At 39.7% G+C, this 24,455-nt stretch overlaps 1 protein-coding gene across 3 annotated transcripts in view; it reads right to left on the reverse strand.

The window, feature by feature from the left end:
- BARD1 (BRCA1 associated RING domain 1) overlaps positions 1–24,455 on the reverse strand; it is a 148,466-nt gene that overhangs the window by 67,109 nt on the left and 56,902 nt on the right. For 2 of the 3 annotated variants that reach the window (XM_026492018.4, XM_026492016.4), the window contains exon 1: positions 3,910–4,177. In XM_026492018.4, the coding sequence (XP_026347803.2) occupies positions 3,910–4,052 (143 nt within the window). In that variant the 5' untranslated portion in view covers positions 4,053–4,177. Of the gene's footprint in view, positions 1–3,909; positions 4,178–5,332; positions 5,582–24,455 lie in introns of those variants that run through there. The other variant, XM_048213948.2, reaches the window with a different exon arrangement.

The following is a 24,455-nucleotide window of genomic DNA, read 5'->3' on the forward strand; positions in this document are numbered from 1 at the left end:
CACTGGGGTCAGGAAATCTATCCTGTATTTTACAAACATTCATACAGCATTTAGAACATAACAGGCACTGCTCTAAGTATCTTATAAATATTAACTCATTTAATTCCCATAACAACCTTATAAGATACAAACCACTACTATTTCATTTTGCAAATGAGAAAAGCACACAAAGATAAAATAATTTACCCAAAATCGCTGAGCCATGATTTGAAGTCAGTGTTCAAAATCAATGCTCTTAACAACTAAGCTATGCAATAAGCGAAAACAATCCTGATCGCCTTTAAAATGACAAAAGATAATTTAGAGAAATAAAATCACCTACCCTAAAAAAATCACAAGATTACTCTTTTACTTTTTACTAAAAGTTGATTTAAAACATGCTAGAAATCCAAATTACATTGTAGTAGAGGTCAAAGCCCCCCCCCCCCCCGCCCCAAATGGCAAGAGGTACCTAATTATTTTTAATTCACAAAATAGTGTCATAGGACACCTGGGCTTTCATACTACAGCTCCTATCATTTTTTCCTACTTCCTTTAGGAACACATTATTACTATGCTTTCTGCCAGCTTCTCAAAGGATATGGTCTTCCTGTCTCATTTTTCCAAATCTTTAAATAGCTTCTATCTGGTTGTGAGGCTTGGACCTAAAACAAATGTCACATCTGGCCTCTTGAAAAATTTCATCCGCTTCACCTTGGAGCCACACTTATGTTAAAGGTCAAGAAAGGATGCCCTGTAATGTAGCCAATCCACCCTCACCCGCCAAGTAATGCTTCCTGCAAAATAGATCCAATATGCTACACGAGACAGGTGACACCTGGGAACACAATATAGATGACAGCTGCAAGCTGAATGTGAGGGTAATCGGGGTAATCACTAGCCCACTGGGTAGAACTTTGAAACTCTGTAAAAGGGCATACTGACACACAATTTCAAATAATATGACACTGCTATGAATGGTGGGTAGCAAAAGCAAGAAGCAGACCATCCAGAGTTCTCCTTTCAAGCAATGATGTCAGGCAACTACTAGGAAAAGGCAGAGGTGGAAAGAATGGATTTGGTTCCCCAACCCCAAGAGTAAGGAGCAACCGGCCATGCTTTATTCATTACAGACAGTGCCAAAACATAAGGAGACACTGAGAAGAATGCAAAATCATTTCTAAAAATTAAACCTCATGTAAGATAAAATTTTACACTGAGAATGATCTTTAAACTTAAAGACAGTCTACTCATTAAAACAGTTTGGCAAACTATAGCCTATGCACCAAATCAAGTCAGTAGACTGTCTTTGTACATACAGCCTTGAGCTAAGAATGCTTTTTGGGTTTTGTTATTTTTGTTTAAAGATTTTATTTGAGAGAGGGAGAGGGAGAGAGTGCGAGCGCACCCTCGTGAAAGAACATGAGCAGGGGAGAGGGGCAGAGGGAGAGGGAGAAGCAGACTCTCCGTTGAGCAGGGAGCCCTATGGGGGGGCTTGATCCCAGGATGCTGGGATCACTACCTGAGCCGAAGGGTCTGAAGGCAGACCTTTAACCTACAGAGCCACCCCACCCAGGCACCCCTGCTTTGTAAAAAACAAAGAGATAAAGGGTTGTAAAAAAACAGAGAGATAAGAACAGAGACAGTGGTCGGCAAAGCCTAAAATAGTTACTATATAACTCTACAGAAAAAGTTTGCAGAGCCCTACGTTAAAAAATACAAAGAAACAGGTGCGTTTAGTTATTCCATCAGTGGTTCATACATAAATTTTTTAAGAAAAATCACTGGAGTTCACTATTATTCTCCAGCCAACAGAATGAACTGTATTAAAAGTCTGGACCTAGTTACTGATGTCCACTTTCAGTCCTTTGGCTCTTACCGTCTGCTCACTTCAGTGAGAAACTGGAAAAATATTTGGTAGGGGATAAAAAGTGAAATTGGCTGCATTAGATTTTAGGACAACCTATAGATTATTCTTATAAATTACCTACTTTGTCTTCCCCAAACCATTCAGCAAGCAGGCTATGCTTCTTTGTATTTTTATAAGACAGCTATTATTTATCACTTATCCTATGACAACCACCATACTCAACACTTTGCACGTATAATTTCATTTAGTTTCTTACCTCCCACAGAATCTTAGCATCAAAGGATTGAGGTTTTTGTCTGCTTTGTTCACTAACAAATCCCCAATGCCAAAAGAGCACTTTGCAGGTGCTCGATAATATTTTTCATTATTAATGAATCCTCACAGGGGGATGAGCTGAGCACTATTATCAATCAGATGGGGAAACCGAGGCAGAGAATCTGAATGGCCTGGGCCATAGCGTCAAAGCAGGAACCTGAACTCAGGCAGCCTGACTCTCCAAGTCTAAGTGAAGCACTATGCTGCTGCCGGCCCTAGCGCCTTCCATGCAGAAATGTCCCATCTGAACGTCTAACTTTTGTTGACCTATGAAGGTGTGATTATAATTGCTTCTATAATAGCAACTAGCAGAGCCAGTTTTAAATTTATTCTCAGATGGATGACCCCAGTGTTATGAAAAAACACACACAACTCAGAATGTCTTCATGTGTTCCAGCAAAAGTGCCACTTTTCTAAGGGATGCAATGATTTTTTAAAGTTTTTATAAAACAAATTCTAAGTGCAAAAGTCTGTGACAGGTAAGTCCGTTTATTTATTTATTTTTTTTTTTTGAGAATTTATTTGAGAGAGAGAAGAGAGAGAAAGAAAGGGAGAGCAGGGGGAGAGGCAGAAGGAAAGGGAAGGGAACTTCAAGCAGACTCCCCACCAGGGCTAGATCTCAGGACCCTGAGATCATTGATTCCAGCGGAAATCAAGAGTCCCATGCTTACCCTACTGAGCCACCCAGGCGCCCTACAGTTAAGTCCATTTCATTTTTAAAGAAAAAGCTGCGGTGTTACTTGTACTCCATGTACATCTAAGTTCTGCAGGTTGGAAATCAGAGGGAAAAAAACCAAATCAAAACAAAGTCCAAAAAGAAATACAGTCAGGACAGCTACAAGCAGAAAACCTGAGTGATACTGATGCAGAAATACTGAGCTGTACACACAGCAGGTGCTCAATCAATGCTTTTGGAAGAAATGAAAAGGGTGACAAGTCCTTCTTGCGTTTTATAAACCTCCTTGGTTTGTACAGTACAAAAAGCTACAGGAAAAGCAGCATGGAGTACCAGTCATGAAAATGATGTCTTCAAATATAATGAAAACCTGGAAGTGAGAAGACTCCCATGGTGCAATAGCATGAAAGAAAACAAGGAACAAAAAATGATAATAAACAGCATCCTAAGAGCTGGAACCCCGAGTCGTACAGGTATTTACCTAAACCAAGGAAATGAGAAACTGAATGAGAAAAAGAATGGCGGCGTCCATCACACTGCTATCTTCAATCTACCTCCAACAAGGGCACCCAAAACTCTCCCCAGAAAGAGCGACTACGGAGAAACGGTCAAAGGGCCAGCTCAGCAATGAGTGACAGCTGCTTCTAACTTTACAGCTCTCTGTGATTACTTCAGCGACTAGGGATCGCGGCCCCGTTAAAAAGTGCAGAAGTCTTAGCCCCACCCCAGCCCTCCAAATTCAAAGTCTGGAGGCGGGGCCTGGGATCTGCATTTTTAACCACACCTCCAGCGGAGTCTTCGGCCCGCTAAAGTTCGAAAACAACCATCTTAGTTGGGTTTAGTGAAGAAATGGCAAGAAAGCCGCGCAGAAAGGCTGTGATTGGGGACCAGGGAGGGGAAAACTAACACCGGATCCCCGGGCAGGTACTAACTCTGCTCGCCGGCCCGACTGCGGGACGGCAATGGGAAGAGGGATCCGGGGGTGTGAAAAGATCCCCGCCCCCCCCCGAGATTGGGGCGACCCCTGCCCCCCTCCCTCGAGGCAACCCGCCCAAGGGTCCGTCTTTACCAACGTGAGCAGCGCAGCAGCTTCTCCAGCCGGTCGAGCGCGGCGCGGCTGTGGGCCCAGGCCCCGCGCCCCTCCGGCTCCATGGTGGGCGCGGGACGAGGCTCGTTTCCGGAGCGGACCCTCGGCTGCCGGTTGCCCGGCATCGCCCAGCCTTCCCGGGAGGGGCTCCTCCCAGAGCTGGAGCCGCGGCGGGCTCGGGCAACGACCGAGACGCCGCAGGCCTGAGACCCGACCCCGGCCCGAGCGGTCTCCGAGTCTGGCCCGGCGGGACGCTGGGGGGCGGGGCTGGAGGGGCGGGGCCGCGGAAACGCGCCAAAAGTCCGAGCGCGCGGGACCGGGAGGGTTGGGGCCTGCGGTTGGCTGGGAAAGGGGGCGGGGTCCAGACCGCCTGGAGGGGTGAAAACGAGAAAAAAGGCAAATCCTTGACTTTCCTGAACCGAGGCTCTAGGGTCCTTCGGCAGGGCTTAACGGCAGGAAAGTCACAGACCGAGGAACTTTTAGTTGAGAGTGATCTCTAAGGAGTGCTGTGTCGACTACCGTAAAGCTTGGAAAAGTTTTGATCATGACACTGAATGTGCCACCTTCTTTACTCCTAAAAAAGTATCTCTCTCCTCTCCTTCACCTTTTCCGGGTTTTTGTTTTGTTAAAGATGTGTCTGCCCTCCACATAAGAATCCTTTATTGATTACCATATTATATGGATAACAGCTACTGAGCCCGCTTCACCCTCCCTATCCAATCCACTGACGAATCTTTGCATTCCTCTCCCCCTCCCCCGACTTACTCTCAAATCTACCCACTTCTGTCTTCACTCCACTACAGGCCCTTCGTCTCATTCTCAACTAGATTGTTCCCATAGCCTTCTGGTTGATAGCCCTGTGTCCACCCACGCCCCCTCCAATGCTTAGGCTACACTGTAGCCATCTAAAACATTTCCAAATAAATATACCTGGTTAGTAGAAGCAGAATGGGTAAAACTAAGATCTTATAGGGTATTTTAACTGACCTGTAATATAGTAAACTAACCAAATTTTTTTCTTAACTCACAGGTAATCAAGAAATTGATTATTAATCCTGTTAAGCCATTGCTTACTCTGCAGAGCCTCAGAAATCAAACTCTAGAAGACTTGAAATGTTAAACTTAAAGAGATGCTATGGTGTGTGTAATGGAGTAAATTGGGGATTTCAGGAGCCAGACAGTCCTACTTCTAATCCCACTTCCTCCACTAAATAATTATGTGATTTAAATCAAGTCTTAAGTCGTCTGAACATTAGTTTCCTATAAGGTGGGAATAATATTTATTCTGTAGCTCTGGAGGATTATTAAAGGAGATAAATGTGGAATCACCTGCATCATAAGTACTCAATCAATGGTAGCTAATATGAAGATGATTTATAACCAGTTCTGTTAATGCTTTACTTACCACAGAATAGCACTGAATATTTTTATCAGATGCTTTTTTAATTAGTCCATAATGTGGGACGCCTGGGTGACTCAGTCGGTTAAGCAGCTGCTTTCAGTTCAGGTCATGATCCCAGGGTCCTGGGATTGAGTCACACACTGGGCTCCTTGTTCAGTAGGGATCCTGCTTCTCCCTCTGTCTGCCGCTTCCCCTGCTTGTACTCTGGCGTGCGCGCTCTCTCTCCTGTGCGCTCTCTCTGGCAAATAAAATCTTTAAAAAAAAAAAATTAAAAATAATTAGAACATATGTAACAGATGAGAGTAAATGCAAATTTAACATTTTGTTAAAATGCTGTAAGGACCAAACAGTTGTCACTGGCCTATTTGTAACAGTGCTGCTAAATGAATTGTGATACACGGGCAATGAGATCTTCCTCCCATTAGTTTCCTTTTCCTTCCCTCTGCCATTGCCCCATTACCTTTTGCCAAATCTCATGAAATTCCCAGCAGCTGTTTGATGGTGGCCATAATAAACTCATCAAAAGAATAAGCAAGGTTACTCTCCCATCTGTAATTTTCCCTTCCACTTCCTTCCTTCCAGCCCTGCCTGTTACAGTGCAAGTGGCTGACACTTTACTTTTACTTGCTAAATTCCAGTATAATTAGCACAGTGTTATATTAGTTCCAGGTGTATAATATAGTGATCAGCAATTCTATACATTACTCGGTGCTCATCACAATTAGTGTACTCTTGGGGCACCTGGGTGGCTCAGTTAGTTAGTGTCTGCCTTCAGCTTAGGTCATGATCTCGGGGCCCTAGGATCGATCCCCATGATGGGCTCTCTGCTCAAGGAGTCTGCTTCTCGCTCTTCCTCTGCCTGCCTCCCTTACTCCCTCTCTGTCAAATGAATAAATAAAATTTTAAAAAATAAATTAGTGTACTCTTAATCTCCCTCATTTATTTCACCTATCTCCCCACCCATGTGCCCTCTAGTAACCACCAGTTCTCTGTATATAAGAGTCTGTTCTTGGTTTGTCTTTTTTTTTTCTGTGTTCATTTGTTTTCTTAAATTCCACGTAGGAGTGAAATCATACGGTATTTGTGTTTCTCTGACACGCTTATTTCACTTAGCATAATACCCTCTGGATCTATCCATGTTGCTGCAAATGGCAAGATTTCATTATTTTTATGGCTGAGTAATATTCCATTGTGTGTCTATGCGTGTGTGTGTGTGTGTGTGTGTGTGTGTGTGTGTGTATCTTTATACATTCATCTATGGATGGACACTTGGGTTGCTTCCATATTTGGCTATTGCAAACAATGCAGTAATCAACATAGGGTGCATGTATCTTTTCTAATTAGTGATTTTGTATTCCTTGGGTTAAATAGCCAGTTGTGGAATTACTGGATCATATGATAATTCTATTTTTAACATTGTGAGGAATCGTCATTCTGTTTTCCACAGTGGCTGCATTGCAGGACTGCAGGGTTCTTGTCTCACAGAGTCAAAGAATGAACCTCACACACACAAAAGGATGAAGCGAAGTAAAAGTTTATTAAGTGAAGGTCAGAGCCGAAAGGAAAGAAAAAAGCTCTCTAGAGTGAGAGGGGTCCCAAATGGGTTGCCACGTAGGGCTTTTAGTGGCAGACTCCTATTGAGAACTGACCGGGAAGCTTGTGGCCTTGAGATTCTCGTTCTGTCTTGGTCTGTTCCCTTACCTCTCATTCCGCTGTGTCTCAGCGTCTCCACCTGCCCGGAAGTTTCTGAGCCAAGGCAGGGGCCTCCTAAATCTCTCCCGCCTAGACCTTAACCACTTCCCTCCTCAAGGGACAGGACCTGTGGGCAGAAGAGCTATACTGGGATGCTTTCTAATTAGCGGGGGTTACGGATAGGGCCAGACTCCAAGGAATCCGGAAGCAAGGCTTTCAGGACCTTGAGGGGCCAGCTGCCGCCAAGGTAAGGTTACTTTTAAATATGAAGACACTGAGGCAGCCACGAACTCCTTGAGGAAGGTCACGCTCTGCATGTCTCAGGTATCTGTCAGTGGGCTGCCAGCTGTAAGGAGATTTTCATTTAAGCTACATTTCTTTTGCCTTTGTTTCCCACATCAGCTGCAACAGTTTGCATTCCCGCCAAAAGTGCATGAGTTTCTTTTTCTCCACATCCTTGCCAAATTTTGCTGTTTCTTGTGTTTCTGATTTTAGCCATTCTGACAGGTGTGAGGTGGTATGAGATTTGTGTTTTTGAATCAACCCTTACTCTCAGCCCTGGATCCTGAATTTCAAGAACAAGTTCTTTCTCCCATGTGCACTTATGAGTGTGCATAAAAGATGGGCAACCGATCCAGGATGAGGTACACCCAGAATGCTTCAGATCCTGAAACTCTGCTTCCAGACAGAAACTTCCCAGGAAAATCCAGTCCATCTATAGGGTGTTGGTAAAGCCTTAGCTTAGGGCATTCGCAACAGCTTGTCTTCTCTTTAAAAGGTACTAAATGTCTTAATTCCCTTTCTGTGCCACCACAAGGACCTCCCGACGACATCGGAGTTTAGATTTGTTGTTCCATTTTGCTCCTAGTCTGCTCTCTTCTAGCTCAGCAGTATTCCCCAGTACCTTCGGCTCTTCCAAAATTATTCGGCCTACCCAGTGTAAAACGGGTCCTACAGGCATTCTGAGGCAGATAAATTGGCTTGCTTGAGCCTGTTTACCGATCCTTCTCTCTCCGTGCCCTTCCTCACTGCACTGGTTACCATCTGTGGTGCTACTGTACTCCAAAGGCATCTCGATCTGGTCTCTTTCCTGATCTGCAGGCTCAATATAACAGTTTGTTGAAAACAGTCTAAATGCTAATTTTTTTTCTTCTGTTGTGTTGTGAAGGATTTCACAAAGTAGTAAATCTTCCTCATATTCACTTGGATAAACATATTTAACGAGCAAAATGGGACAAACATAATACCAAGGCTCTCCAGTCACAGCATGGGAAGCTATCTCCCGAATTCAGCATGTACACAAATTCTTCTCTGGCTCTTAATTATGGTGTCAGGCAGTGGAATCAACCATTTTGACTCTTTTACATACATTCCGTGTGTCAGATATAAATATGGTTTGCAAGGACCTCTATGAAACCTAGACTCCCCCGAAAAACTGCAGTTTGAGAACAATTAATAAAGAACAATTGAATGTGACCCTTGAAGGCCTAGAACAAACCTCCAGGGCATCGAGGAGCATGTTCTGTGCTCTCTACATTTGCCTGAGCTAGCCTTCCTACGTGAAAATGCTCTTAACCTAAGTTGAAGTCATAAGGTGCATGCTATTTTTTTCTGGAACCCAGTGTGGCATAATGATGAAGTGCATAGAGCTCTGGGGTGCGGCAGAACTGGGTTACAGACCACGCCCTGCCATTTCCTAGGACGGTCCCCAGGGGCCCACTGTTTTAACCTATTTTGGAACTTAGTTTCATCTTTTGTAAATTTAGAATGAATGTATACCAACCTCGCACTCGTAGGGTTGCTGTGAGAAAGGAATTACAAATTGTGAAAAATGTTCTAAACCAGTAGCGCAGCACGACCAATGGACATCCCTTCACAATGGACTTGTACGGTGCTTTAATACCTATATTCGCAATAAGCTTAATTCACAACAAGCGCTCAGTACATTTTACCAATTTTAGGACTAGTTCTAGCATTTTTGAGCAGCACTAAGCCAGTTATCCTTGCTTGAAAATTCTCTTAAGAAAGAGTACATATTCTGAGTAAGAAAGAGCCACTCATTTCATGACTATGGGAGCAGAGACACTTGCCGTGGCAATTCCTTTGCAAATATGACACAGTAAATCTGAAAGGTGGCTTGAATTTTGTGTAATGACCATAATGTTTTTTAGTACCCTCTCAAAGGAATATCCACTGGATTCCTAATACCATCCATGGCATGGTGTTAGGACCAGGTGACAAAAAAATCTTTATGGTTTTTGTTCAATTAACTTGGAGATCTTTTATTGACAACATTCTGTTCACCCTTCAAGAGCAAAAAATCCTTGGCAATGAAAAGCAATGATTTTGTTCTGTGTACTATAGACAGCTTGTATGAACAAAAACAAACAAACTATGGCCCAAACTCATCAGTACCCACCACTCCAGACCAATGTGGATCTCTTCTTGATTGGTACAGTTGTGCATGTATCTAGTGGTCAAGGTATGGGCTGCAGTGGAGTATACGGAACTGTTTTGACAAGCTGCTGTCTCTGACTTGCACATAAGGACACAGTCTCAATGTCACGTAGACCTTGCCATTTACTGAAAAATTACCCAAGTCCCCAGAAGCATCTAGATCTTTTGAGATGGTGTTTAAAAGAATGTTAGCTTCATTCTTGCAGGCATCTGCCACATTTCTGTCACAGGATCAAAAGTAACTAGTCTAAGGACACAGTTACATTAATACGTCCCTACTGCAGTGGTTTTAAAGGTTTGGGTGTCTTCGGTATTTCCCAATCATTTATCAAATACAGTCTGACACAGATATGTCACTGGTCATTGTTTTTTTTTCAATAGACTTGAGAGTTCAGCCCATTCCACTGCCTTTTATTGCTTGCTATTTTTAAGGAGACACCTCAGTAGAAACCCCCTTTTTCTGTACAGTGTAATTACTGAAGCACATAAAGCGGTTATAGCAGGAATTTATCACTTTCAGGTGGAAATACTCCCAGCCAAATAAAAGATAGAGTAGGAATGCCAGAAGCAATTTATAACAGGCTCACTGACATTTTGTGTTGAGAAGCTCTACCACTGAATAAGCATCGAGTCATAAATCTCGGTAAACGTGATTAAAGCAAGCAAGTTTTTCTTTGAGGGGACACTATAATAAAAAAACGCTGTGATGCAAAGCAGGAAAATTCTGTTGACAAAAATCACCAAAAACAGCTGTCAGTAAAATTTACAAACAGCTTGTTTTAAATTCTGTTGAATTCCAGCAGCTGTTTGTTTGCACATAAAATGTTCATTTAGGAAATGAGCATTGGCCCTCATTTGGGTTCCATTGTGTTTCAAAATTTTGTAATCAGCTTAATCAAAATTCATACAATAACTTAAGTTCCTTTCAATGGACAAGTAAGAAGTTACTAGTAGATTTAAGTATGCCTTGTATACAGTATGTGTTCAATAAAAAGAAGAAGAAATGAGTGAATGACTATATACCATCATCCCTGAAAGCAGTGGTCATTACAAAACTTTTTTTTTCCATCTATATATACTGCTTTAGAAATTATGCCTTGTTCATACGGGATTCACTTTACTAGTATTGGTAATAACCCTTCATACCCCTTCAGCAATACATTCTAGAGTTTTAGAAAGCTGAATTAAAATTTAGTTACTGTTGTAAATTCACTCTCTGTGAGAGATAGTTCGTTAAATCTCTCCTCGTATTTTTGCAAATGCCGTCATTTAGTTACTTTTTTCACTATCTCAAAAAATAGATGACATATTTTTTTCATTTGTGAAATGGGAATAATAGAAAATACTTCGTTGCTGTTGTCTGAATACAATAAGCAAATACACTCAGCAAAGTCCTTAGAACACAGGAAGTTCTTCATAAATGCTAGCACTTATTACCGTACAAAAAAAAAACCCTCTAGGTTCAGGAATGATAAAATGACAAGAATTTTATTCTTAGGTAGTAAGAACCACAACATCCTAATGTACACTCGACTAGACAGGAATCCCAGGGTGTTTCAACTTTTAAACGTATCTGTGCCCCCCACCAACATCTATCTGTCTGTCTATTTATCCATTTATCTGTGCCATTTTTAGGTATCAGTTTGGAAGACTGGTAAGTTGAGTCAAACCAAAAAGCATTACCTAAAAAATAACTATAACAATACTTTTCATTCTTAAGCCAGACATAATACAATGATAATCTTACCTTTCCATGAATTATTCAAAACATTTTAAGTAGATTACATTTGCTTTAAATTTCCAGAGAAGAATCTATATAATCCAGATTTATCATACAACCCTAACATCACCCAAGGTGTTGACATCATTATCTCTCCATTTGACAGAGGGGGAAAAGGGGCTTCATGTTGTTAACTTCTAGTTTCTCCCTTCAGAGAATTGACTGTCTAGTTACAGAGAAGACTAATGCGAGAAACAATACAAATAATATGAGACAGATTATAATTGTGCTCAATTATGTGGTGTACATATAAGTATCACAAAAGGTCAGGAGAGACAACGCTTAAAATTGTTTAATGAAGATTCGAGTGATCAGGGCTACATTTGTGGGAAAGGTGAAAGTAGGAGTTAAGTCTTCGAAGATGAGAGGTTTGAAGTAGCAGAAGGGAGGAGAAAGATTATTTCAGATGCGAAAAATTGCATGAACACAGAGACACAAATGACAGAGGAACATCAGCACCAGTTTGACTAGAGCAAAGATAATTTGATTGAAGCATACGAAATTACTGTTTTTCTAGGTCAAAAATGTTGGGTAACAGCGATTCCGTCTGGCTCAATCTAATACATATTAGATAGTAGTGATTATAGGTAATACATAGCTGAATGCAATAAAGAAATAGAATTTAGGGAGTCATCAGTGAATAGTCACCTTCTTGAGAGGAAAGCTAGCAGGAATCAACAACTAATGGCTGATACTATTATCTGCTCATTTATGTACCTAAGAGATTTGGATATCTGTTACTTAGATATTCAAAGAAAAGCCCCAGTCCAATCAAAGCAAACAGTAAAATTAAAGGACTAAAGCATTTTGTTTTTAAACTTGCCTTTTTGGGGCAATTTGGGTCTGAGAATAAAAATGAAGTCACATTACTAATAATAACCTATATTTATATAGCGCTGGTACCCACCAGTGGTGTGTGATAGCACACTTGTACTGACTCACAAGAGCCAGCATTAAATTTGCAGAAGTTTTACTAGCTGTTTGTTAAACATAGCCGGTATTAAAAACCATAATGTGTAAACTTAGAATTAAATACATTACTTCTTAAAGCAGAGGTAGTAAATATTAAAAATTCATCACTTCCTAAATATTTTACTACCTTTCTTATTATCTATCCTCTTGATGTGATTTGCATTATGGCGGAAATGCTGTAGTATATATGGGGGGGGCACTCTTGCACATTTCTTGCCAACTCCGTCTTCCTTGGTGGCTGGAAGTCAACCACACTGAGAGTTTTGACAAGTATTTACACCATGGATATTGGCCAATGCTGCACATTAGGGTTCGATATATTGTTTCGCTGGTTGTTTCTTCTGTACTTAGATGAAGAAGAGGCAAAAATGCAGATTAATAGGTCATGTCCGTAGCTCCTGCACTGTGAAGAGGCCCACGAAGTTGGATTCTTGCAATACTCAAAACTTACTCGGCAAACAGTCCACTCCCATCATTGACAAACCGGTTTCACTTCCGTCTAACTCATGCATTTAACATGACTGTCAACCAACACGTGTGTCAGAACTACACTCAGAAAGCCAGCCGCTCCACAGACAGCACAAGATCAGGGCATCGACCCACTGTGTCCGGGCTGCTGTCTCTCCGGCCCGCTCCCCTGTGGAGGTCTGCAGGCTGCGATTCCCATGTTGCTGACAAACCCAGTGCCATTGCCTCTGATGCGGCGTCCAGGCTCCGAGGCTGAGCCCACCGCGATTCCTGCTGCCTCGGCTCAGAAGCCTGGCATGCTCCCAAGTCTTAAGATCTTCGTGCCTTTGGGCCCCACAACCCTTCCAAGCCCCAACTGCTGCCTCTGGAAGGAACTCCATGTCAACACTGTTCTACTCAAACAGAATTCCTGTTCCCCTATTTTGTTGTACTTATGCTGAGCTAATCGAGCATTGCCTGGTGCCCTCAGCATCTCTCAGAATTAGTGTATGAAATTGGCTCTTTTTGTTTTGTTGTGCGTTTTACACCGACATCACTTTTTTACACTTTTTACGCTTTGTTGTGCGTTTTACAGTTACATCACAAACCCAGGAGGGGCTGATTTGGAAGAACACTTGCTACCCTGCTTTACCTCCTTTACGTCTTTCTAGCAGGTATCACTAGCTAACACATCATATATTTAACTGATTTAGCCAATTTATTATCTGTATTTCCTTATGGAATGCATGCTCCAAGAGATTATTTTCTATTTGTTGCTCTATTCCTAGTACCCAGAACAGCTCCTGGGCCATAGTCAGTACTCATAGGAAGGAATGAATGAATAAATGGGGACAAAATGAATGACTAGTGCTGTAGTCAGAATCAGCTTAGCCCTTTAATGAGGGGGGGCATTATTTCTGGACCAAACTTGCTCTACTTTCTCTGTGCTTAAGATAAGTTGTTTTCCCAGAGATCTCTAAATCAGTTGTGCCTCACAATTTGTCTATGACTGAATTCTTCTCTCCCCAGGGGGCCGAGATGTAGGGGGCAGTGCTGCTAGCTTAGATTCCCCTCCCCCACCATCCACCAACCACGACTACTGGTATGTCACTGGAACATTATAATAGAACTGTCTGAAGAAAAACAAAACCTCTGAGTGTGTAAAATCAGAGTATAAAAAATGCATTTTCAGACTAGATTTCGTCTGTGGAATGATTTGGGAAAATTCTTGATGAGATGCTTGGCTGAGGGGGTAGTAGCAGAAGCTAAAGTAGAAATGAACAATGTTTAAACTACTTTCCAGGGGACAAGGAAAGAGGAATTAGGTTTGAGGCCTGGGAAGGAGGAAGGGAGAAGAAAAGGAGAAGGAGTAGGGAGAGGAGCCAAGAACATTGTCACGAGATTAAACTTACAACAAGAAAAGGCAGCGGTGGGCGCCTGGGTGGCTCAGTCAGTTAAGCTTCTGCCAGAGGCTCAGGTCATGATCTTGGGGTCCTGGATGAGCCCAGCATTGTCAGGCTCCCTGCTCAATGGGGAGTCTGCTTCTCCCTCTCCTTCTGCCCACCCCCCCCCCAAATAAATAAATAAATAAAGTCTTTAATAAAGAAAAGACAGCCAGTGGAAGGCCCAGGGGGTGGGTGTCTGAAAACTTTTAAAAAGAAGTATTTAACTCAGGAATGCTTTTAGCTGGGCATAGGATTGCCATGGAAACAAATCTGAAATCTATGGATTTATGGGGACTGGCTCCCTCGAAAATGCCATATAAGCAATGTAATTGAGTGTAAACGTGAAGATATTTCACGTCTAAACACGTAGGTCTCTTTTGTGTGTGTGAAGTACCTATACACGTTATTGTTTACAGATCAGAGCCAGAGCACATCATTATGGGGCCCAAAAAAGAAAAGGTGTGTATGGGAGTGGGGGTTAGCAAACTCAGATCTTGAAATGATTGAGAAAGTATGAAATTATTAGCAACAATTTGTGAGAGTCTGGTATGAAATCTAATCTTTTGTTTTATTTCAGTAGGACTAGGTAAGAAAAGCTTCTGGGTTATTTGTTTGTCTTGTTTTGTTTTTTTTTTTACATATGAGATAGTTCCTCCCCTCCAAGGGAAATATTTTTCTATAAGAGCTGAATGGGCAAAGGCTGTGGGGCTAGAAGGTGTTTCAGGTTTCTACTGTCTCAGTCTCAAAACTGTCCCAACAGCCCACAAAATGGAGGCTTTTCCTTCCAGAGTAAGAAATGACAGTTTTTGTGGGTAAAATATATTACCTGAAATTTTTTCTGATCATATTATCTTCTCAATAGAGTTCTATTTTCACACTCAGTGACTTGATGTCAAAGATTTTCACATCTTTCAGGCTTTTGCTTTCGGTGAACATGGATGCTGTGATAGCAGTAATTATCAAAACTGAGAAAGAACAGAAAAATAAAAAAATACCCTTTGTTTTCCAGCTATTTTTATTGGCTAAGAGTATTTAAAGCTAAAGGAAGAAATGTGTGTGTGTGTGTGTGTGTGTGTGTGTACTTTGAAGATTTATTTATTATTTGAGAGAGAGAGCACACACGCACGCACAGTAGGGACGAATAGAGGGGGAGAGAAAAGCTCAAGCAGACTCCCCACTGAGTGCAGAGCCCCATGTAGGGCTCCATCCCATCACCCCAAGATCATGACCTGAGCTGAAATCAAGAGTCAGACACTTAACCGACTGAGCCACCCAGGCGCCCTGAGAAGAAATATTTTTTTAATGTATACAGAATTTGAAAGAATTCACAAGCATCTATTTGGGAGGTGGGGAGCAGGAAGGAGAAAACAGGAGGGATGGGATAACTACTAATGAATAGCCAAACAAAAACAAAAACAAGAAAACAGGGCAGTGTTTTTGGAACTATAAGATATATATTCATGCCCTGGCCTCCCATTTACTAATTTTTTTTTTAACCTTAGTGAAGCCATTTAATGCATCCTTCCCATTCGTCTCATGCATCAAATGGTTCTTGAGAGCTTACTGTATGCCAGTCCCTATTTCAGGTGCTGGAAATACAGGGGCGAATGAGACCAACTGTCCTTGTCCTCATAGAGTTTACAATCTGTGCTTCCCTTTCATCAACCCTAAAATCAGGAAAATAATAATTGCCTTCTCTTTGTGTTGCTGTGAGGATCAAATGAGAATAGCTTATATTAAAGCAGTTTGTAAACCATCCATGTGAGAGCTTATTATTATACCTCTCTTTGTCCAAACTCAAATTAAGAGGTACTCAGCCAACCCCACATTTGTTAAAATTAAAACAAAACCATTAACTTCAATTGTCAGTGCATAATTGCCTCTGTAGAAGAAAATACCTTCTTTAAAAAAACCCATCAAGGTTTTGTCCAACTCCCATTATAATCGACAATGAAGCTTGCATTGGAATTTTCCTCTATATTTCATTTCCAAGTAGGAGTTAAATTTCGTTTCTTGAATTATAGGGTGCCAGAATAAATGGTTGAAACATTGGGTGAGAATCACAAAAAATCTAACTCATTCTGAATCTGAACCACAGACCAAAGAGAAAAAAAAAACACAAAACCCAGCAATTCGAATAGAGATATTCTCAGACGACAGGTTATTTTTTATTATGCAGTACCAGTATAACATGGATAAAAAAAAAAAACAACTAAAGATAATTTTTAAAATACTGGATTAACTAATCTGTTCACTCAGAGAATCAATTTAACATCAAATCAAACATAACGATAGCCCTATGTTCCCTCTTGTTCTCATTTCTATCTCTTTAAATAAAATTATAGCACTAACATGTTCACAGATCAAGCAATCTTGACAAGCTCAGCTTTGCTAAGTGTTTTATAATCATTCAAAAATCATTAAGTATTACTTGAAGTGAGTGTTTCTTGTATTTCAAGTATTATTTGTTGATGAGCATACCAGTTTTGAAGTCGTGGCTGCACCAATTTTAAACAGTGTTTGATCCATTAGTTTTCTAAATAAAGTCTCCATTAACTTTTGAAAACAAAGGATAGCAATATAGACCTCGTAGGACAATAAAATAGAAAAATTCATCATCTTCCCTTCCATAAACTGAAATATGTTTGCAGTCCTTGTCAATAAATCAGCATGTGTATGCATTTCTCTGTTGTGTTGTACTTAAATTTACAACCAAGTAAGCACAGAACAAACCTCTATACATTACAACTAAGAGCAAATGTATATGAATATGATAGCACATCCATACAAATATATTATTGTAGTAAGTTATAAGATTAAACTGGCTCATTCTTAAATTCATAAGGTAAAAGAGTTACAGATTCTAGAAATAGGGGAAAGAGTTTTTTCTGCAGTAAATTATTGCAGACAATTGGACATTGCGAAGTGCAAACAACTTGGTCCATGCAAGCGTGAAGAATAAACAGATCACTAAATTTGGTTTATGCTGTGCGTAAGCCCAGGCAAAGCAGTCTTTGTTTTTATAAGGCAAATGTATTTTAAAATCAATTTGTAATGTGACAGAAAGCCAGCAAAATAGTTTCAGTAGTGGTATGATATACTGTGATAGTTTAGTTCTATGCAAACATGAATCAAGACCTCCATATCCTGCCAAGGCAACAAAGAACCTAACCTTGCTAGGGGAGTACGATGAATTCCAAACAATGTGCTTCTTAAAGGAAAAACTTAAGGTGAAAAATGGCACCAAGCTTTTTGGAAGAGAAGTGTGATCATATTCCAAGTAGATGGTGTTGCACCCCCTAGATTTTAAAGTAACTTAACATAGCATCTCCTTCTTCGGGGACTACGTAGTACAGATGGTTTATTTATCAAGATGCCGAGAAGAAATTTCCAATCAAAATAGAGTACTCATTATTTTGCAGGGTTTGGTATGTTTGTTTTTTTTTTAATATAGTGAAAGTTAAAAATGTTCACGTTCGTGAAAATCAGTATTTTTACTCCCTGAAATAGAAGTACAGGAAGAACAACTTTAAAATCATGAATTTGCTTTTAGAATAATACAATTTTTTGTACTGGTTTCCAAAACAACTTTGGAGGAGATAACACCTCCTTGCTGCAATATATTACTCATAGTCTGTGTAAATGAAACAAAGAACATCATGAAACAATTTATAAAGTTTATAATCACAATCCATGAACCACATTTTACCTAATACCTACTTTTTAAGTGAAATATAATAAAATCCTGGATAAAGCATGTTCTTGTAAAGAATCATCATTTCACAATTTATATTGCAGCTTATCACTAAAGAGATTTTCTTTAAATAATCTATGGAGATCAATTGTAAGGTATCTGAAGGATATAATTTGCAAGTATGGATAGCCTCTTAAAATTGGAACTCAACCTATAATGGATGCCTAATATTTCTATTACGCATCCATGCTAGGACTAGGGGTGACCAAAAGATCCCGTACTAATTACTTATGGTTCATTAGAATGCTCCAGGGGGGTAGGCACCAATATTTCTTATTCCTCACGGGTATGGATGGTCTCCGCTGAATCATAATGAGCAAGGCAGTCCAGTCCTATTTCCTTTTTCAATTACTGAAGCAGGGAAGAAGCTGAAATTTTATTCTGGTAATGGTATTCTCTGATACTTGCAATTAACACAAAGAATATATTAAATAGGAAGAGTTTCGGTTTCAAATCCGGACCGAAGGGGAAGAACGTGAGAGGTTTGCTTCCGCACGCGGCAGGGTAGTGATACAAGGCCATCTCCTGGGAGACTGTACAGTATCCCTGTTCTGCTTGTTGAGGCCTGACATTCGTGTAGAAAAAAAATTATTAATTTAGTTTTGGTCAGAAATGTATTTGGAAAGATCCCTAAAACATTCCTGTTTACCAGGCGATAAACGAAGCAATTTAAAAACACAATCTCCTAATTTCCAAGACATTCAAGGGAAAGCACCGAGGAAAAGAGGGGCAAGCACCTTAAGGGAAGCAAGCCTACACTTAGGAGGCAGGACTAGCAAGAGGATTAAAAGAAAAAGAAAAAAAATAAGCCCTAAGGGGAACATAATCTGAGTTTGAAAAACCTTATCTCGAAGAGGTGTTTGGGAATCTAAGTGAATAAGGTGGGTACGAGGGGAAGAGACTACAAACTGTAACTGATGACACTCTGCTTTTGGAAAGACTCCTCCAGCGCTGAGAGGTTAAGGCCTGAGAACCGGGGAAGGTCGCAGAATTAGAATATCTGCCCCCAAAAGATGATGGCGTTGCAGAACAAGTGTCATTACCGTATTCCTGTCTTTTTCAGTTGATTGAGATTTGAAATGGCCCAGCTCATTCCTTTCTCTGTTTCTGCCCAAAAGGTTCTCAACGATGTGATGCTATTTGATAGGAGGAAAAACCCGTAGACGGTGTATCGTCTTAACTCCGGGGCCAAAATTTCATAATAAATACTGAAGGAGGAGAAAGAAAAAAAGAGAAGAAAGAGGAGGAAGAGAAGGAAAAAGAGGAAGTGAAAGAGATTTGATGGATCTTTAGCTTGAAAAATGAAATAGAAATTGTGAAAATAATCATATTTAACAACATTTAGATTACAAGTTGTAATTGTGTATTGATTTTTTAAATGAACAGAGAATGAGGCAAAAATTCATTGCTTTGAGGCGTAACATTGCAAACAAATGTTTTCCATAGAAAGACCTGACATCTTCAATTCAATCCACATTTCCCCACAAGTCTCCCTTAACCCTTACTGTTCAAACAATTTTCTTCTAAAGCTTCTATTCTGTCATCACTCCTGCTGCTTTTGCCTTCTCTGGTGGTTGAACGGTTACACTGGCATTTGCCTGTCATTCTAGCACCTCTCCATTATCACTCTCAGTAACTTTATGAAAGTTTGAATCTTGTGGAATATTTGCATTTTCACTTTGCCTTGCGTTATATTTTACCTCAGACTGTCCAGATACTGATGCTTTAAGCCGTGGGGAGTATAAAAGCTAATGTTATGCGTAGAAAATGCTGTGTTCTTTGGGGAAAATTTTATAAATGACCAGTTTTGTATTATGTATTTGTAAGTATTTTGTATTTTGCTTTCCTATACGATCTAATATAAATCCAGAAATTTGATTATGAAAACTCAGAAGAAAGACCTCTCTGATCTCTGAATAATCAAGAATGTCCTTTCTTTCCAAACATCCATAAATGACTAGATTTTTATACAAGGGAAACATACCCATTGAGAAACATGATTTTATTTCACCTTCAGAAATCTTGTTATGCTATCCCTAAGCCATAACAATATATTTTGGGAATATATCACTAGTCTTTAGCAAGTCAGTTGTTCATCTTAAAATTTAACTTAAAAAAAAAAAAAATCAGTGCACCTGCCTGGCTCAGTCGGTAGAGCATGCAACTCTTGATCTCAGGAGCATGAGTTCGAGTCCCATGTTGGGTGTAGAGATTACCTAAAAAAAACTTTAACTTAAAAAAAAGCAGGAAAAACAATTGCTTACCCACTGTCTGACTGGTGATCTGTTAACAAACAAAGAAAAGAGTCTCTATTTTAATTGCTTTTCTCTATGGCATTTTAAATTGGTAAAAATTATTAGTCAGTTTGTTAGTTTGACTTTAATTTTGTTAAGTTGTTTGAATATGTAGGAAAAAATACCTATACATTATGACAATTTGAAATGCAATTATAATCTTATGATACATGCATATGCACAGTCGGAAAAATATAAAATTGCTATGAGACTTGCTGCTAGGAAATGAAGCTGTCTCTATCAATTTGTATTTCTGGAAATTTCTTATTGAAGGGATGTATTGATTCCCTTTGAAATGACCGTTTCTTCAGATTAATTTGAATTTTCAAATCAGGTTTACACAACGAATTAAGATGATAAAGAATATAAATCAAACTTCAGTCTATTCAATGCTTTAACAAAAAATAATTAAGGATGGATAATTTGGCAAAATCCCATTTATATTTTCAAATCTCCACATTCAATTTTTACTACTGGTATAGGGGTAAAACCATTATAATGTATTGTAAAATTCATTTGTTTGGCTTTGCAGAAAAGATTTGCTTTTGGAAGAATGATCTTCACTGCCTAAATTGCTTCGCACTTGGTTGCATTAGAAGCCAAGTCAATGTTGGCCAAAAGGCAATCAGTAAATGAAACGTTATAGATAGATATGCACCACCTTTGTGCCATCTTTAATGCTTTTCTATTCTAGTAATTTGGTCCATATTGTGCCCTTCCTGAAACATCCATTTTAATCATTTCTTTGTTTAGAATTCTATGAACCTTCTCATTGCTTTAAAGTAAGGGCCACTTCTGAAAATAGACGTTTTGACTTCACTTTCCCCTTATTGTTGGCCACAAACATGCTCTAGCAATTATGAGAAGGGGCTGACCAATTTCCCTAGGACAGTGGCCATAGAACTGTTTTAGATCTTGGTCTAAAACAGGGACAAAAAACTCTATGTCTCATACACACTACTCTCACTTTCTAATTAATGAGTAATAAAGAAGTGTCATTGTATAAGGATACGTCAGGGAAATGATATAAACAATAATGTTGTCTTAAAATGATTCTCAACTATTGTCCGTCTTGTTTTGAATTAAATTTTTCAATGAATCCTATTACATAGTAATTTTACTTCATGTCAATCAAAATTTGGCAAGTTTCTAGAAACTTAATAGTATGTAAAAATTATCAAATGATTTGTAATTTCCCAAGGAGGTTTTAAAAATTATATACTTCTGGGGCGCCTGGGTGGCTCAATCCTTAAGCATCTGCCTTCGGCTCAGGGCGTGATCCCGGCGTTCTGGGATCGAGCCCCACGTTAGGCTCCTCCGCTGGGAGCCTGCTTCTTCCTCTCCCACTCCCCCTGCTTGTGTTCCCTCTCTCACTGGCTGTCTCTCTCTGTCAAATAAATAAATAAAATCTTTAAAAAAAAATTATATACTTCTATAAGAAGTCCATGGGAGAAAAAAAAAAGATTACAAAAAGGTTGGGCCATGGTAACTGCTGTTATCTTTCCTGCAAACAATCTGTGAAAACTGCAAACATTATCTGTCATTGTACCTATCTGAAGTTTTCAAACTCATGACAATATAAATGACAGAAATCAAAATATGGTAGAAAAACCTTGAATTATGAGCCTGGATGCCAGAGTTTTAGACTGGGCTCCTGCTCACTAAAAAATTCACAATACTCATAAATTTAACTTCCGATTGAATCCCCTCATCTACTTTTCTCCAACTTAATTTGTCTGCTTAAGGCAGACAGATTACTGCTTGGTCTTGCATATGTGATTCTCTCACTTTGACTTGCTTACGTGTTTACTTTTACCCCCAAAAGTGTTTTTCTGTTCCTTTCTTCCAAAGAGAAGAACCTTTTCTCATGCAAGAAATCAATAAAGATGTAAGAACTCATGGGCAATTTCCTCAAATTCAACCCACCTTTCTCTTTACCCTAAGCACTTAGCAATCCTTTTAGCTTTGTATACAGCTGTAACTGTTAGTGAAAAAGACTTAATGAATTTGAATAGTTCCCCTTGAATGTATCCTAGCTCCACAATCATAGCTAGTTAGTGATTTTCATTATTCCATAGTTCATAGAATCATGGAATCTGTTCTCCTTTTACTAAAGAAATGATGCAGTTAAACCTGCAATTAGACTGCCCACCTTTGAGGAACTGCCTACCATGCCAAGATCCTCTTTTTGAGAGGAAGTTTCTATAGGAAGTGCCTTACACATCATTGGACCTGCTGACGTTCATCTCATAACTGATTGACAAGGGCTGGGGAGCCTGCCATGAAAGCTCTGTCCAAAGGAGATGACCTCTAAGAATGCTTCAGGGTTGACCAATCAGATCCTTTCTGTGAGGGAAGCCAAAACTCAGACTGGAAGGAGCTAAATCGCCATGATGATGGGACAAGTAGACCAGAGAGATACTGTGTGCTGAAAAATGTGATAGTCTGAGACAATAAACTGATACTTGCATGAATCACTGGGATGGCCTTCTAATAGCTGAACGCCATCATGCAATTTCATGCTTACATCTATACTGCATTCACATTTCACGTACTGAGTAAAGGCCTATTAAAGTAAATACCATTTTCTCAGTAATGGAACTTGAGAACAGTGTTGGGAATATTGAGTGATAACACAACGTACTGAAGTCAAGAAAAATCTTTGCACAGCAGTCAGTGCCAACATACTTGGTAGGCTACACTGGCCCCCAAGGATAGGCAGGTCCTCATCCCCAGAACCTGTGAAAATTGTGCTACATAGCAAATGAGACTTTGCAGGTGTCATTAAGGTAAAGACTGTAAGATTGGGAGATTATCTGGATTACCTAAATGTAATCACAAGTGTCATGAGATGGAGACAAAAGAGAAGAAGGTGGTACATGATGATGAAGCAAAAAGAGATTTGAAAATGTAACATTGCTTGCTGGGGCACCTGGGTGGCTCAGATGGTTGAACATTCAGCTCAGGTCTTCATCTCAGAATTGTGAGTTCAAGTCCCATGTGGGTCTCCACAGTGGGTGTGGAGCCAACTTAAAAAAAAAAAGTAACACTGCTGACTTTGAAGTTGGAGGAAGGGACCAAGAGCTGAGGAATGCATCTCTAGAAGCTGGAAAAGGCGAGGAAATAAATTTTCACCTAGAGCCTCTTGAGGGCCCTGCCAACACCTTTGTTTCAGTCCAATAAAACTGATTTTGGACTCTTGACTCCAAGAACTAACTGTAAGAGAATAAGTATGAATTGTTTTATGCCACCGAGTGTGTGATAAATTGGGCAGTAGGAAACTAACATCGAGGTTAATGTGTATATTCTATCTCCAAATGTAATAAATAGGAGATACACATTAAAGATTTTTTTCTTCTCCTCATCAGTGACTACATTTATGTACCTGTTTAATATAAAATTCAATAAATTGACAATCAAGCATTGTTCCTGGCCAAATTTTGATTAAGTATGACATCTGATTATTTTTACCTAGAAGATAAATTCTTGAAATTATTATTACTAATGTGAATTGGCACACTCTGCATTAGTATTGAGGTCAAAAAATGTATACAAAAATATAAAATCTGACTTGATACCTTTGAAATCTTTTTATTATTTAGTTTTACCAAAACTACCAAAGTAGTAGTACATATTATATTAAGTTAATGTTTTAATTTAAATTGCGTTAGTTTTATACTGTGATTTATGGTTAATTTGAAAAGTTGTTTATTTTCTATGTATATATTTATCTAAGTTTATAGGAGCTGTTAACCTGAGGAGGGTAAGTTTAGTCTTATCTTTGTATGTGTTTAAGTCAACATCAGAGTCTGAAACGTTTTTTAAGCTCCTATTTTAAAAGCTACTAGATTGTGAAACATTGTTCAAAATCTTTGTGAAGCTTAGTAGGCAACGGCTTTCTATTCTGCCACACCATTAAAAGGTAAACTGAGGGGCGCCTGGTTGGCTCAGTTGTTAAGGTCGTGTTCCAGGGTCCTGGAATCGAGCCCCACATGGGGCCCCTCTGCTGGGAGCCTGCCTCTTTCTCTCCCACTCCCCCTGATTGTGTTCCCTCTCTCACTGGCTGTCTCTCTCTCTCTCTGTCAAATAAATAAATAAAATCTTTAAAAATAAATAAATAAATAAAAGGTAAACTGAGGCATATGAAAAATTTCTAGAGTTTATTTGAGCAAAAAGCGATTCCTTTCAATCTGGCAGAGCCAAACCGGAAGTGGTTAAGAGCCCTCTACATCCAGGAACCAGGAGAAAGACTTATATAAAGAAGGTGTGAAAGAAAAGAAAGGGA

This window comes from Ursus arctos, unplaced genomic scaffold (assembly GCF_023065955.2).
Source record: "Ursus arctos isolate Adak ecotype North America unplaced genomic scaffold, UrsArc2.0 scaffold_1, whole genome shotgun sequence".
Taxonomy (NCBI): Eukaryota; Metazoa; Chordata; class Mammalia; order Carnivora; family Ursidae; genus Ursus; species Ursus arctos.